Raw genomic sequence first — 13,240 nt, 5'->3', positions numbered from 1 at the left:
CACCAAAATTTTATGATTAATAAAAATTTTAATTGATTAAAATTGACAAGCAGTGAATATGGTAAGTAATCCAGGGTGTTGATGAGAAAAAAGCATCAACCAAATATCTCAAGTCAACTAATTGTCATGGAGTAGAAATCAACTTTTCAACTGGACCTGCTCAAGCCAAAGGCCCCTGATCCACTCAAAACTACCTCCTGCCAATTGTCTCCTTCGTTCTTCCTCTCTCCAGTAAGCTCTTCAGGCAAGCTGAGATCGATATACTTAACCTTGAAGAAACCTTCGTCTCTCCTTTGACCCTAGCCTTACCTCTGCATCATGCTGCAATTCCAGTGAAGCCCCATAGAAGCTAATGCAAGATCAAGTTGATTATAGCTTAATCAAGCCATAGTAATCCACAATCTAATGGTCAAAGAGCTAAAATATTTTAATAAAGCATAAACACTTCTAGAATTTTCTTCAATCAAGTCTTGTTGACATTAAGTTGCTATAGTCACTATTACCACAATGTTTTTGGTGCCACTTACCGATTAAAAGGTGTTCCTTTAAGAGATTATCCTATATCAACTGCCTCAGCATTTTGCCCACGCTCCTAATTTGAAAGTATAATGACTATGAAGGGATGTAACAATGTTGTTACTATTACCTTTATTTTGTTTAGGCTGTTTAGTTCCTCCATTTCTCGCTCAAGCTCATAACTAGGCTAGGAGAGTCATCAATCACTTACCAGTGCAGGCATTGAACTTTTGGTGCATTAATTATTTGGAAAATAGAATGTGGCACATGTGGTGCACATGTTATTTTATTTTTAATTAAAAATTTTATATAAATAAATAATATACCCTAGGACTTGGGTGGTTGATCTTGTGGTTAAGAGCCACATGGTGAAGGGCAAACATGCAAACAGAATGTGAGAAAGGGAGAGGCAGGGTGAGAAAACACATGAGAAGGGAAGAGCAAGGTGGGGAAATGCGATTGATCAAACATGCCTCATGCACAAATATTGGAGTTGGTGTTATCTAATTGAATAGATCCATAATGTTGCATTCATCCTATTTTGGCTTTGTGAGAATACTGGGCTGAAGCTGGCAGTCCCAACCGACTTCAGCCCATGGCCCATTAACGAGCGTTCGGCTTCTTTGGGCGAGATGGAAGCGGAGGCGCCAAAGCCGTTCCGCAGCAGCCCCGCAGCCGCTTGAGCGGCCGCCGATCATGCTCAACCGCCGCGAGAATCGCGGTAGTAAGCCGTTCAAAACCCACTATAAAAGCCCCTCTTTCCCTGCGTTGGACCACCACTGAGCCTCCTCTCTCTCCTCCCTCCTCCGGCGGCCGGCGTGCCACCCCGACAAAGCGCCACCACCCAAAGCTCCTTTTTTCTTCCTCTATTTTGTCCGTGTGCCCCGTTTTCTTTGAGTCTTCCCTATTTCGAGAGCCGCCGCCGCGAGCCCGCCGGCCGAGCTGTCCTCAGCCGAGGTCCTTCTCCGGTGGTCGGCGTGCCACCCGGCCAAGCGCCACCGCCTGAAGACCTCTCTCTTCCTCTTGATCACTTATTTTTTCATCGCCTTGTTTCTTGGACCAAGCATCGCCGTCCTCCTTCCGTTGGAAGCCATCAACGCCACGAGATCCACCGTTGTCACCGTCTGCCGGTGAGTCCTCTACCTTGCCGTGCTTCCTCCTTGGCCGAGGGACCTGCCACCTTGGGTAGCTACGGGCCCTTCCCCTCCTTTCTTTACTCGTTCATGGCCGAGCCATGGCGGCACCATGCCACGGGCCGCACCACGGTGCCGTAGGCCACGCCCCGCTCCGCAAGCCGCACCATCACAAGCCGCCAGCCGGGCCACCCCAGGCCATCGACCACTCTCAGCCTTCTCTTCCCTCTTCCTTCTTTTCCTTCTTCTCCCCCCATTTCTTAGCTCAACGAGATGAAGAACATTTTGGACCCTATTGGGCCATGGTCATCCACCTAAGCCTTGATCAAATTTGGGCCCAGTTTAGTCATTTTGAGGCCCTATTGGACCGTGCCCATTATGGGCCATGCCCATTGTGGGCCAAGTTCGAAGCATATTTACCCTATTGGGCCGTATCCATTGTGGGCCAAGTTTGGGCCCCATTCATCCTGTTGGGCTGTGTCCATTGTGGACTAAGTTCGGGCCCTATTCATCCATTGTGGGTCGTATTCCTCTTGTGCCCTGTTTATCCATTGTCGGTCATATTTCTTTTGGGCTTTGTTGGGCCCTGTTCATCCATTGTGGGTCGTATTCATTTTGGGCTCTGTTCATCCATTGTAAGTCGTATTCCTTTTGGGCTCTGCTCATCCATTATGGGTCCTATTGGGCCCTGTACATCCATTGTGGGCCAAGTCCATTCATTTTGGGCCAAAAAAAAGAGAGAGAATGAAAACTCTCTTTTTCTCTCCCTACTTGACTCATGGACCAGATACATGGACTGAATAGGCCAAGCTTTTGATTGGACCTAACCAAGTGGATTAAGCCCGAAACTAAGTGGATTAGGCATAAAAGCTCAATTAGCCTTAGATCGTGTATCTCTTTTTCTCTCTAAACAAGCCCACTTCTGACTAGATCTAGACCTTTTTCTTAATGGTCGATCCAAACCACTTAGACCGAACCCAAGGCCAGGATCAAACCAAATCCAGACCTGAGCTAAGATTCTCTCTCTTCTTTTTCTCTCTCTAGACATGCTCGGACATCCTAGTATAAGCCATGTTCTTGTTGTTCGAATCCAAGTTGACCCAGTTTAGAGTCCCTAAATTGCCACGGTATCCGGGCGGTAGACCGGTCATTACTTCAATCCCAACTAGATTTGGCCACTTTCAATCTTCACCTTTGACCCATTGAATCCTCCTTGCTCGGACCGAACTGATCTGGGGGCATGAGACCGTAGTATTTAATTTTAACTTCTGAAATTATGTTAAAACTAATAATATTTTAATGATATTAAATAGGTGTATCTGACGTGTTTGCCTAAAGTGAAATTTAAAGCGAAAAAAGGTTAGTAACATAATGCTTCAAAGTGTGTTTTTCAAATTATTTGGTAAAATAATTATTAGTGGATAAAATTTTGATTTATGATTTGTGCTTAGTCAAACGGGTTAAGCATGTTAATAATCATTTTAAAATTATGTTATATGTTATAAAATCTGAAAATATTACTGGACAAATTATGAAAAATCTATTTTGTATGTATGTATTCGCAGCATGGCTATGATCTGCTTTGGCTCCGCCAATGAAAATTATTCGTTGGCCCTGTCGACTTGTAATTTGTGAGAAACTGGTTTCGACACCGCACCACCGATGATTAGAATAGTGGTATGTGGACACCGTTGCCACCGATGGTTAATAACAGTGGATTTGGCATTTTGTGCAAAACATAGCCTATTGATGTTGGAATTCTGGTATCAAAGTTTTATGAAAATGATAATAAATTTCAAAAGAAACATATGTTTATTGGTGATTTATTTTTCAGTCATTATTTTGTATTTTAATTAAATATCTGGCATGCTTTGACCCCACTCTAGAATATTATGTTGCTTACTGGGCTAGTATGGCTCATTATCATATTTTTTCTATTTTTCATATCCGGAGGCATGATCGCACGGGACTGAAGAGTGCGCTAGATTTCAAAGATTTTTTTTCTAGTTTTTAGCATTTTAGTTAGATTAGCTAGATTATTTGATTTATGTTAGCACATGTTACTTGAAACTATCGCAAGATTACTTTGAATAAATCAATGCTTAAATAAATTTTAAGGAGTTGTCATTGCTTTGATATGTTTCGTAGCCTTGCATGCCTGTATGGTCCGCCATATAGTGCGGCATCTGTCGCGCTCCGGGTTCGAAGCATAACATGCTTCAACCAAAAATCACCACTCTCACGACAATCATCCACAAGGAGCTTTACAATACAATAAAGTGTGCCAATAACATGCATCAAGATTTCTCTTCCTAGCCTTGTTCAAGTATATACTAGTCAAGCTTTAAAAAAAGTTCTATATGGGGCCTTTGTCAGCCTCTATCAACCAAAAAAAAAGAAAAAGAAAAGAAAGAACACTATTATTTCTTCAAGGGTTTTTTGCATGGATACCTTTCTAAATATCGGATTTTGCATGAATACCCTTCCAAAACTGATATTTGCATGTATACCCTCGTAAAACTCTGTTATTGTACAAATGCCCCTATTATAACTTTTGTCCTAACAATGTTAAAAAAAATCATGTTTATATTAATTAAAAATAAAATATTTTTTTGAAATTATGAAATTGTCCCTCTCTTTTTCTCCTGCTATCGGGATCCTGTTCATAATCCCACGGGCATTCGCAATCGCGAGATCGCGATCCCGCAAGCGTTCGCGATAGGGCGATCGCGATCCCGATCCAGCGGAGGTTCACGATTGAGCGGGATCGGGATCGCGAGCAGGCTCGCGATCGTGATCTCCTTCACCGCGATCGCTATGCAGCTCGCGGTCGCGATCTCCTTCCTCCCTATTTCGGAACCAAATACAGAATATGCAGCAACTAAGTGCATTCCCCTTAGTGTTAAGAGCTCGGACAGCTAAAGAAGTGGGGGAAGGAATTATTTAATATAAAGAGGATTATTTTCATATTCCTTAAAAATGCAGCCTTCCACGTCAAGATCCACATGAAATTTCACTAATCTATACAAAAATAAAAACAAAAAAAATGATGATGGTACCAAATAGGTTTTAAATAATTATTCCTATTTCAAAGTGTTTTATACGGAGGATGCGCATGATGAAGTTTCTTCTAAAGCCTAGAGAGAAGATATTAACTAATAAATATAAGATTATGAAGGTTATCACATTAATTCATGTATCTAAATTCTTTCTATCTACTAGAATTTTTTTTGCATATATACCCTTCTAAATATAGAAAATTGCATGAATATTCTTTCAAAATTGCTATTTGATTGTATACCATTATAAAATGTTTCTATTTGCACGTCTACCCATTAAGGGTATTTTAGTCATTTTAATTTAAAACCGTTAATTTTTTAACGGCGTTAGATGGTATGGATACATATGCAAAAAAAAAAATAAAAAAGGGTAAAATAGCAACACGTGTTTTCAGAGGGTATACATGCAAATATCAATTTTGAAAGGATATTCATGCAAAATTCGATATTTAGGAGGGTATTCATGCAAAAACTTTTTCTTCAATGTTGTGGCACAACTGTAAAGAGCACCCAGAATATGACCCAATTTTGGTGAGAATAATAGTTTGATATGCAATCTCCATTAAGTCATGTGCATGTGGTCCAATTATCATGGGAAATGAGCAAGGGTTAGGTTTACACCATCAAAAGCAAAACATTGCAGAGCAAGAAAGCAACTCATAAATTTAATAAGGTGAGGTTAAATTAATTCGTTGGAGAAGAAGTTCTTCACTGAGAATAATTTTGTGAGACAACAACATCAATTGTGTAGGAGGTTTTTGAAATTTGAGAAGAACGATTATGAAACCGTCTCTCATTTCTTACGTTTTGAAACTGATCCTTGAATGACCTGCCCGTTGAAAAACTCAACGGACGACCGTTATTAAAACCTCTTGAAGAGGGAGACATTGGGCTCCAACGTTTCTTGATGTGAAGCCTAAAAAAAGGCCTCACCGAGAGGGAGAGATGAGAGAGTTATTTCTTATTTTTTCAGCTTTGTTTTCTTCACAGTTTCATGCACAGTAATCCTTTCAAGCTCTGTTTTCTTTCTTTTCTCTATCCTCTCTTCATCGTCCACCCACTATCGTGTACGAGCATACAGAAAAGATCTTGCTGAGTTCAAGAGAATTTGTAGTACTGTGCACGTCTATAAATTCAACAGTCCGTTGTATCTTGAGGAGGGATCGCCAGAATCCGGCGCACGTAAGGAGGCGAATCTCTTTCAAAGACAATAACTATACGCCTCGAACCGACTACAGGTACTATTTATTTTATTGTGGATCGAAAGAAAACGACGTCGAAGAGGTACATATCGAAACTGGTTGTTTCAGTGAAATTAATTACTTGTGGTTTATTTGAGTATTTTTGAGGTGATATTTCCAACAATTTTTGAAAGAGATTTGTTTTCGAAACACAAAAATGGACAAATTTAAGAACTCATTAAACGATATCCTGCAACCCGAGCCATTTGATGGAAAGAATTTTGTTAGATGGCAAACAAAGATGAAGTCTTGGTTAGACACATTAGGTTTATATTATGTGATTTCAAAAGATCCTTCAACTAAGGACCCAATGGATCATGAACCCAACAGATCATCTGCTAAATACAAATTTGAAAGAGATGATCATTTGTGCAAAAGTTTGATACTTAGTGCACTAAATGATAACTTATATGACATATACTCTAGAGCTGAAGGTACAGCTAAAACATTGTGGGATAAACTTGAGTCGAAATATGGTAAAGAAACCGAATCAGAAGAAAAGTTCATCATAGGAGAATATTTTTCTTATAAAATGGTAGATCACAAATCATTAATTGATCAAGCACATGAAGTCCAGAATATAGTGGCAAAGATCATCGCAATGGAAATCTCCATTGATGAGAGAATTCAGGCGGCAGCCCTCATAGAAAAGATCCCATCTTCCTGGACGAATTTTAAAGTCTCTTTGAAGCGTAAGAGACACACCCTCTCTTTGGATCAAGTACTAGTGTCCCTTCAAATAGAAGAAAAATATAGGAATAACCATAAATAGGATTTGGGTAATGACTCAGAAGTTAGAGCAAAGGCAAACTTAGTGGAAACGAAGAAAACTAACTTCTCGAGAAATAAACCCAAGAAGCACTTTGAGAAGCCAAAACCGAAGATTCAAAAGGAAGAGCAAGAGAACATATTATGTCTGTGGAAAACCAGGACACTATGCCAAATAATGTAGGCATAGAAAGGACAAGGTCAAGGGGCAAGATGACAAAGTGACTCCTTAGGCAAACATAATAACCAGTTCTGGCTCTACTGGAACCGAGGACAGGTTAGTAATCTCAAAATTTGAGTTAAATCTGGCCTACAATCCAACTGAATGGTGGATTGATACAGGAGCTACTGTTCATATTTGTTCTGATATTTTCTCTCTCTTTTTCTACCAGGAGGTTAAAGGAAGAACTGTAACCATGGGCAACTCTAGTGTTGCATAAGTAATTGGAGAAGGAGAAGTAAAATTGAAGTTTACATCTAAAAAATTTTTTACTCTTACTCTCCATAACGAGCAACATGTGCCAGATATTCACAAGAATCTTGTTAGTGGTTTCCTTTTGAGTCAGTTAGGCTTTAAATTAGTGTTTGAATCAAACAAGGTTGTAATTACCAAGGGTGGGACATTTGTAGGGAGGGGTTATGTTGCTGATGGGTTATTTAAATTGAGTGTACTACCATGCAACAGTATGAATAAAAATATTTTTTCTCCACTTGTTATGCATATTGACTCTTTAGAGATGTGGCATAATAGACTTGGACACGTGAATAACAATACCCTCAAAAGAATGATGAGTTTAGATTTAATTCCTAAATATAATTTAGAGAGAACAAACAATGTGAAATTTATATTCAAGCTAAACAACCTACGAAACCATTTAAATCAACAAGTAGAAGTTCTAACCTACTTAATTTAATACATAGTGATATTTGCCAAATGAGTGGAATTTTGACGAGAGGAGAAAAAAGATACTTTATTACCTTTATAGATGATATATCAAAATAATGCTATGTATTTTTAATAAAAACTTAGGATGAAACCTTAGAAAAATGTAAAATTTATAAATCAAAGGTTGAAAATCAAACCCAGAAAACAATAAAAAGACTTAGGTCAAACAGAGGAGGAGAATATAGTTTAACGGTACTTGAAAAATTTTGTGAAGAACATGGGATTATACATGAGACTACTGCCCCTTATTTTACTCAGTCAAATAAAGTTGCTAAAAGAAAAAATAAAACTTTTATTGACATGATTAACTCAATGCTTACTAGTTCTGGTCTTCCCAACAATTTGTGGGGTGAAGCTCTAATTTCAGCATATAAAATACTTAACCGTATACCATTTAAAGATAATCAGAAAAAAACCATATGAGTTATGGTGGGGTAGGAAACCTAGTCTAAAATATTTCAAAGTTTGAGGTTGCCTTGCAAAAGTTAAAATTAACTCTAGCAAGATGACTAAATGGTCTCCTAATACTTTCGATGCAGCTTTCATAGGGTATGCAAAAAATAATAACGCATACCGATTCTTGGTAGTACGATCAGATTTACCGGACATTATACCGAACACTATTAAAGAATCGGATGATGCAATATTTTTTGAGAATGTGTTCCCTATGAAAGAAAAGAGAAAGTTAGAAATAGGAGAATCCTTTAAATCAAGGTTCGCCGTACCGGTACAGGTCGGCGTACTGGTGGTCGGCCGGACCGGTACAGTACCGGTCCGGTCCGGTACGTACCAGCCGGTACCGTACCGACTGGTACCGGTACGCGGTGGTTTCAAAAACCACAGCGCGAGGCGCTGTGGTTCTTAAAAAAAAATCGTACCGGTGCGAATCGGCCGGTACGCACCGGTACGAGGCCGGTACCGGCCGGTACGAGCTCCGAACCGGCCGATACGGGTAAAAAACCGAAAAATACCGATTTTTTAGTGATTCTGGTACTTGTCTAGGACCGGACCGGTACGGCATTCCATTCTTTAAATCACAAAATAATAATATTGAACTAGAACCCCAAGTCAAACTTAGAAGGAGCAAGAAACTTAGAATAGAGAAAAACCTAGGAGATGACTTTTACACATTCCTTGTTGAAGATGAACCTTTGACATATACTGAAGTGATGAAATCTAGTGATGCACCTCTATGAGAGGAAGCCATTAAAAGTGAGATGGAATCAATCTTTTTACACAATACATGGATGTTAACCGATTTATCTCCAGGGTCTAGACCACTAGGATCAGGGTATGCTTTACCGGCCTGTATGGGCCGATACGGACCGGTACCGGATCAGCGTGGGATCCGGTACCGAAAGTTTTTATTAAAAACTGGCTGATATGATTGTCGTACAGGTACGAGGCCGTATGAAGCCGGTACGTACCGGTCCAGGCCGCCATCGGTACCGGTATGGCAGACCTTGACTAGGATGCAAATGGATCTTTAAAAGAAAACAAAATCCTGATGGATCCATTAAAAAATACAAAGCTAGATTAGTTGCTAAAGGTTTTAGTCAAAGGGAAGGAATGGACTATTTTGACACTTAGTCTTCAGTCACTAGGATAACTACAATTCGAGTGCTTATAGCATTGGCAGTATTATATAAATTTGAAATCCACCAGATGGTTGTGAAAACCATCTTTCTTAATGACGAGTTAAATGAAGGAATTTATATGGAGCAGCCAGAAGATTTTGTAGTTTTTGATCAAGAGAATAAAGTGTGTAAGCTAGTCAAATCTTTATATGGACTAAAACAAGCTCCTAGACAGTGGCATGAAAAGTTTAACTTATCATATGGGTTTAACATCTGAGACTTCGATAAATGTGTATATTAGAAAATATTTGATAGGTCTATTATTTCCTATGTTTATACATAGATGATATTTTAATTTTTGGTAGTGAACATGTCATAATTTTAGAAGTGAAGAAATACTTAAGTGACAATTTTGAGATGAAAGATTTAGGGTTAGCTAAAGTAATCTTAGGAATCAGAATTATAAGGACACAAAATGAAATTGTTTAGAGTCAATCTCATTATGTTGAAAAGGTGTTAAAGAAATTTGGATACGAAAATTACAAGCCGGTTAGCACCCTATATGATCCTAGCATAAAATTAAAGAAAATGGTGGGGACAGTGTTTCCCAATTAAAGTATTCTCAATTAACTGAAAGTCTTATGTATTTATCTAACTGTACAAGACTAGATATCTCCTATGCTGTAGGAAGACTGAGTAGATACACCAGTAACCCCAATAAAACACATTGGGATGAAATAGAAAGGCTTCTTAAATATTTGAAGTGTACTATTAACTATAGGGTATGCTATTCTGGTTTTTTCACTGTACTAGAAAGATATAGTGATGCTAACTGGATCTCTGATTCCGAAGACACTAAGGCCACTAGTGGATTTGTTTTTACACTAGGTGGTGGTGCAGTCGCTTGGAAATCTTCCAAGCAGACTTTGATTACTAAATTAATCATGGAGGTTGAGATGGTAGCCTTAGAGTTAGCTAGTGGAAAAGCAGATTGGCTTAGGGGTATGTTATCAGATATTCCCATAATGGATAAGCCTATTCCTGCTATTCTAATTAACTGTGATAATCAGACGACTATAGCAAAAGTAAAAAGTAAAAAATCACAACCGTCAGCGGCAACCCAACCTATCTGACTGGAGATCCCAAGATATAGGTTCAATTGGACAAACAAGCTGACTAAGTGGCTGGTAGGAGCACCAAATTTAAAGTGAACTAAGTTCTCTACCCATCTCTATGGAGCAGGTGCTCAACTGCACTAGACGGAAGGATGGGGTAATGCCTTAATGATATCAAGGCTATTATAGCAGGGTACAAAGTTGCAGTATACCCTTAAAGATATCACCGATGTGAGTATGATTGTGGAGCCACAGTCAAATAGAGAATTAAGGCTTGTTCTCTAAGAGACACTCACAAAATAAGATACCTATGCATGGCCGTAATACGCTACCCCAATGGAACTCATATGCAGGGTCAACTCTTAGTTGTTCAGTATTCTCAAAATCTATACATAAGTCCAAGTTCAAGACTTTGTTCATTTCGGACCAGTGTGGATGGCGAAATATCAACTAGATGAAGATTCAAGTCCGGAAGACACCTTTTATCGAAAGCTAAGTGTACCGATTGCTCGTACTTTGAATTTTCAAAATTTCTGTCATTTTCAAAATTATCTCAAAATTTTCAAAATTTCAAAAATGGTGGGGAAATGTAAGAGGTTTTTGAAATTTGAGAAGAACGGTTATAAAACCGTCTCTCATTTCTTACGTTTTGAAATTGATCCTTGAATGATCTGCCTGTTGAAAAACTCAACGGACGACCGTTATTAAAACCTTTTGAATAGGGAGACGTTGGGCTCCGAAGTTTCTTGATGTGAAGCCTAAAAAAAGGCCTCACCGAAAGGGAGAGATAAGAGAGTTCTCTCATCTCTTATTTCTTATTTTTTTCAGCTTTGTTTTCTTCACGGTTTCATGCACAGTGATCCTTTCAAGCCCTATTTTCTTTCTTTTCTCTATCCTCTCTTCATCGTCCACCCACTATCGTGTACGAGCACACAGAAAAGATCCTTTCGAGTTCAAAAGAATTTGTAGCACTGTGCACGTCTACAAATTCAACGGTCTATTGTATCTTGGAAAGGGATCGCCAGAATCTGGTGCACGTAAGGAGATGAATCTCTTTCAAATACAGTGACTACATGCCTCAGATCGAGTACAGGTACTATTTATTTTATTATGGATCGAAAGAAAACGACGTTGAAGAGGTACGCATCGGAACTGGTTGTTTCAGTGAAATTAAATTACTTGTGGTTTATTTGAGCTCTTTAGAGGTGATATTCCCAACATTTTGAACCTTTGCATTAGAAGCTATATTGTGAATGCTTGTAAGTCACGTTGATGTTGCTGTAACTAAAGTAAGCTCATTGGATAAAGCAATTTTACTTCATTCTACTTGCTTGTACGAGACATAACCAGAAATATGCAAGACCTAAGCAGACTTGTGAATCAATATACATTTGTGCATGTGAAGAAAAAGATGATACAAGAAAATAGAAATAGAATTATGATACTGAGCTGGCATACAATAATTTGGTGGATAATATTTTTGTATGAAAGAACAAGCGGAGGGCCAAGCACAGTTCAAAATTGCGATTAACTAAGGTGGGAGATAAGTGAAATGGATCTGCACAGTAACAGAACAGGAGAAAAAAGTGGAATTAGAACTAAATCAGAGGTGCAGCACTAGCGATAACCGTATTATGCGACACGATGAATGGTTGAGACATGTCGTTAAGAAGAGAGATGAGCATTATCAGGCCCAAGCACCCAAACTACTGGAGATCACAAAGAGTTTCAATCACTAAAATATCAGGTCAAATCAACAGCATTGCACAAAAATCAGACCAGAATCACAGTGCAACAAAATAATGACAGCATATACATATAAGTGACCATTTTACATTAGAGTGTTGAGTATATGAACCCACACGCAAAACAAAGTAGCCATGTGGGAAATAAGCTGAAAAAAGAAAGGAGTGCAAGGAGTGCAAAGGGCATGAAGAAAGCAAAGTTGGAACTCACAAAGATACGCGACCCGGCGGTTTTGGGACTCAACCTCATTGGCCACACGGAGAATGGGAGCGATCTCGCCAAGCGACGACGGGACGATCTCGCTGTTGAAGATCGACGACTCCCCCAAATTCCCCGTCGTCTGAGTCCGGCGTATCCGCCCCTGCGGCGGCTGATCCGGCCCCCCTCTCGAAGAAGAAGACATCCCTTCGTAACTTCAAAAACCTGGCTTTTCCGCAAGAAAATAGTCAGAAAACAGCAGTTAGAAGCCCACTCCGACGGATTAAGCTGATACAGAGGAGTAGGAGGAGGAGGAGGAGGAGAACCGGTTTTTCTTTTCAGAGGTCAGATTTGAGAGCTCGGCATGGGAGGAGTTGGAGAGGAGAGATTGGAGAGGCTTGCGTGGGGAGGAGTGGAAGAATGAGAAATCCCAGGTCGGAGTGGCAGATAAAAGAACTAACAGAAAAAATGTAGAATGGTGGGAGGAGGGAAAGGAGGGTGCAAAGCGCTACTTGAAGCAACAAAGAAGCAGAGGGAGGAGAGTGGATGCGTAAAAAAGAAAATAGAAGCGAGGGAGGGTACCGGCCGAGGAGTGGGATCCAGAAAGAAAGTGGGATGACCTGTCGTAAATGGATGAGACCATTTTTTTTACTACGAGATTGCCATCCATGACCCGAATTCCATAGATACGGCCAGAGTTCGCCGAATAAAATCTTAACTGGCAAATAAATTTTCTTCATTTTACATGTGCTTTATGCAAGATATTAAAATATTAAGCTATTATTTATTTATTTATTTATATACATTAAATCATTTTTTCATACCAATTTATATATTGATATTATATTATATTGTATTAAGTACTCTAACATTTATATTGTATGTTCGGTGTTGTTTGGAGTGCAAAGGGATGCATACTCCTATTGTCAGGGATATAAAAA

The 13,240-nt window shown here is 39.3% G+C and overlaps 1 protein-coding gene across 1 annotated transcript in view; it reads right to left on the bottom strand.

Moving 5' to 3' along the window:
- Positions 1–12,888, bottom strand: part of LOC103710535 (callose synthase 3-like) — a 115,872-nt gene extending 102,984 nt beyond the window's left edge. The window contains 2 exon segments of the mRNA XM_039116517.1: positions 12,312–12,524; positions 12,626–12,888. Coding sequence (XP_038972445.1) covers positions 12,312–12,504 — 193 coding nt within the window. The 5' untranslated portion in view covers positions 12,505–12,524; positions 12,626–12,888.
- Between the last annotated feature and the right edge of the window lie 352 nt (positions 12,889–13,240).

Source organism: Phoenix dactylifera, unplaced genomic scaffold, assembly GCF_009389715.1.
Source record: "Phoenix dactylifera cultivar Barhee BC4 unplaced genomic scaffold, palm_55x_up_171113_PBpolish2nd_filt_p 000097F, whole genome shotgun sequence".
NCBI classification, from domain to species: Eukaryota; Viridiplantae; Streptophyta; class Magnoliopsida; order Arecales; family Arecaceae; genus Phoenix; species Phoenix dactylifera.
This window is presented reverse-complemented; position numbering and strand designations above follow the sequence as displayed.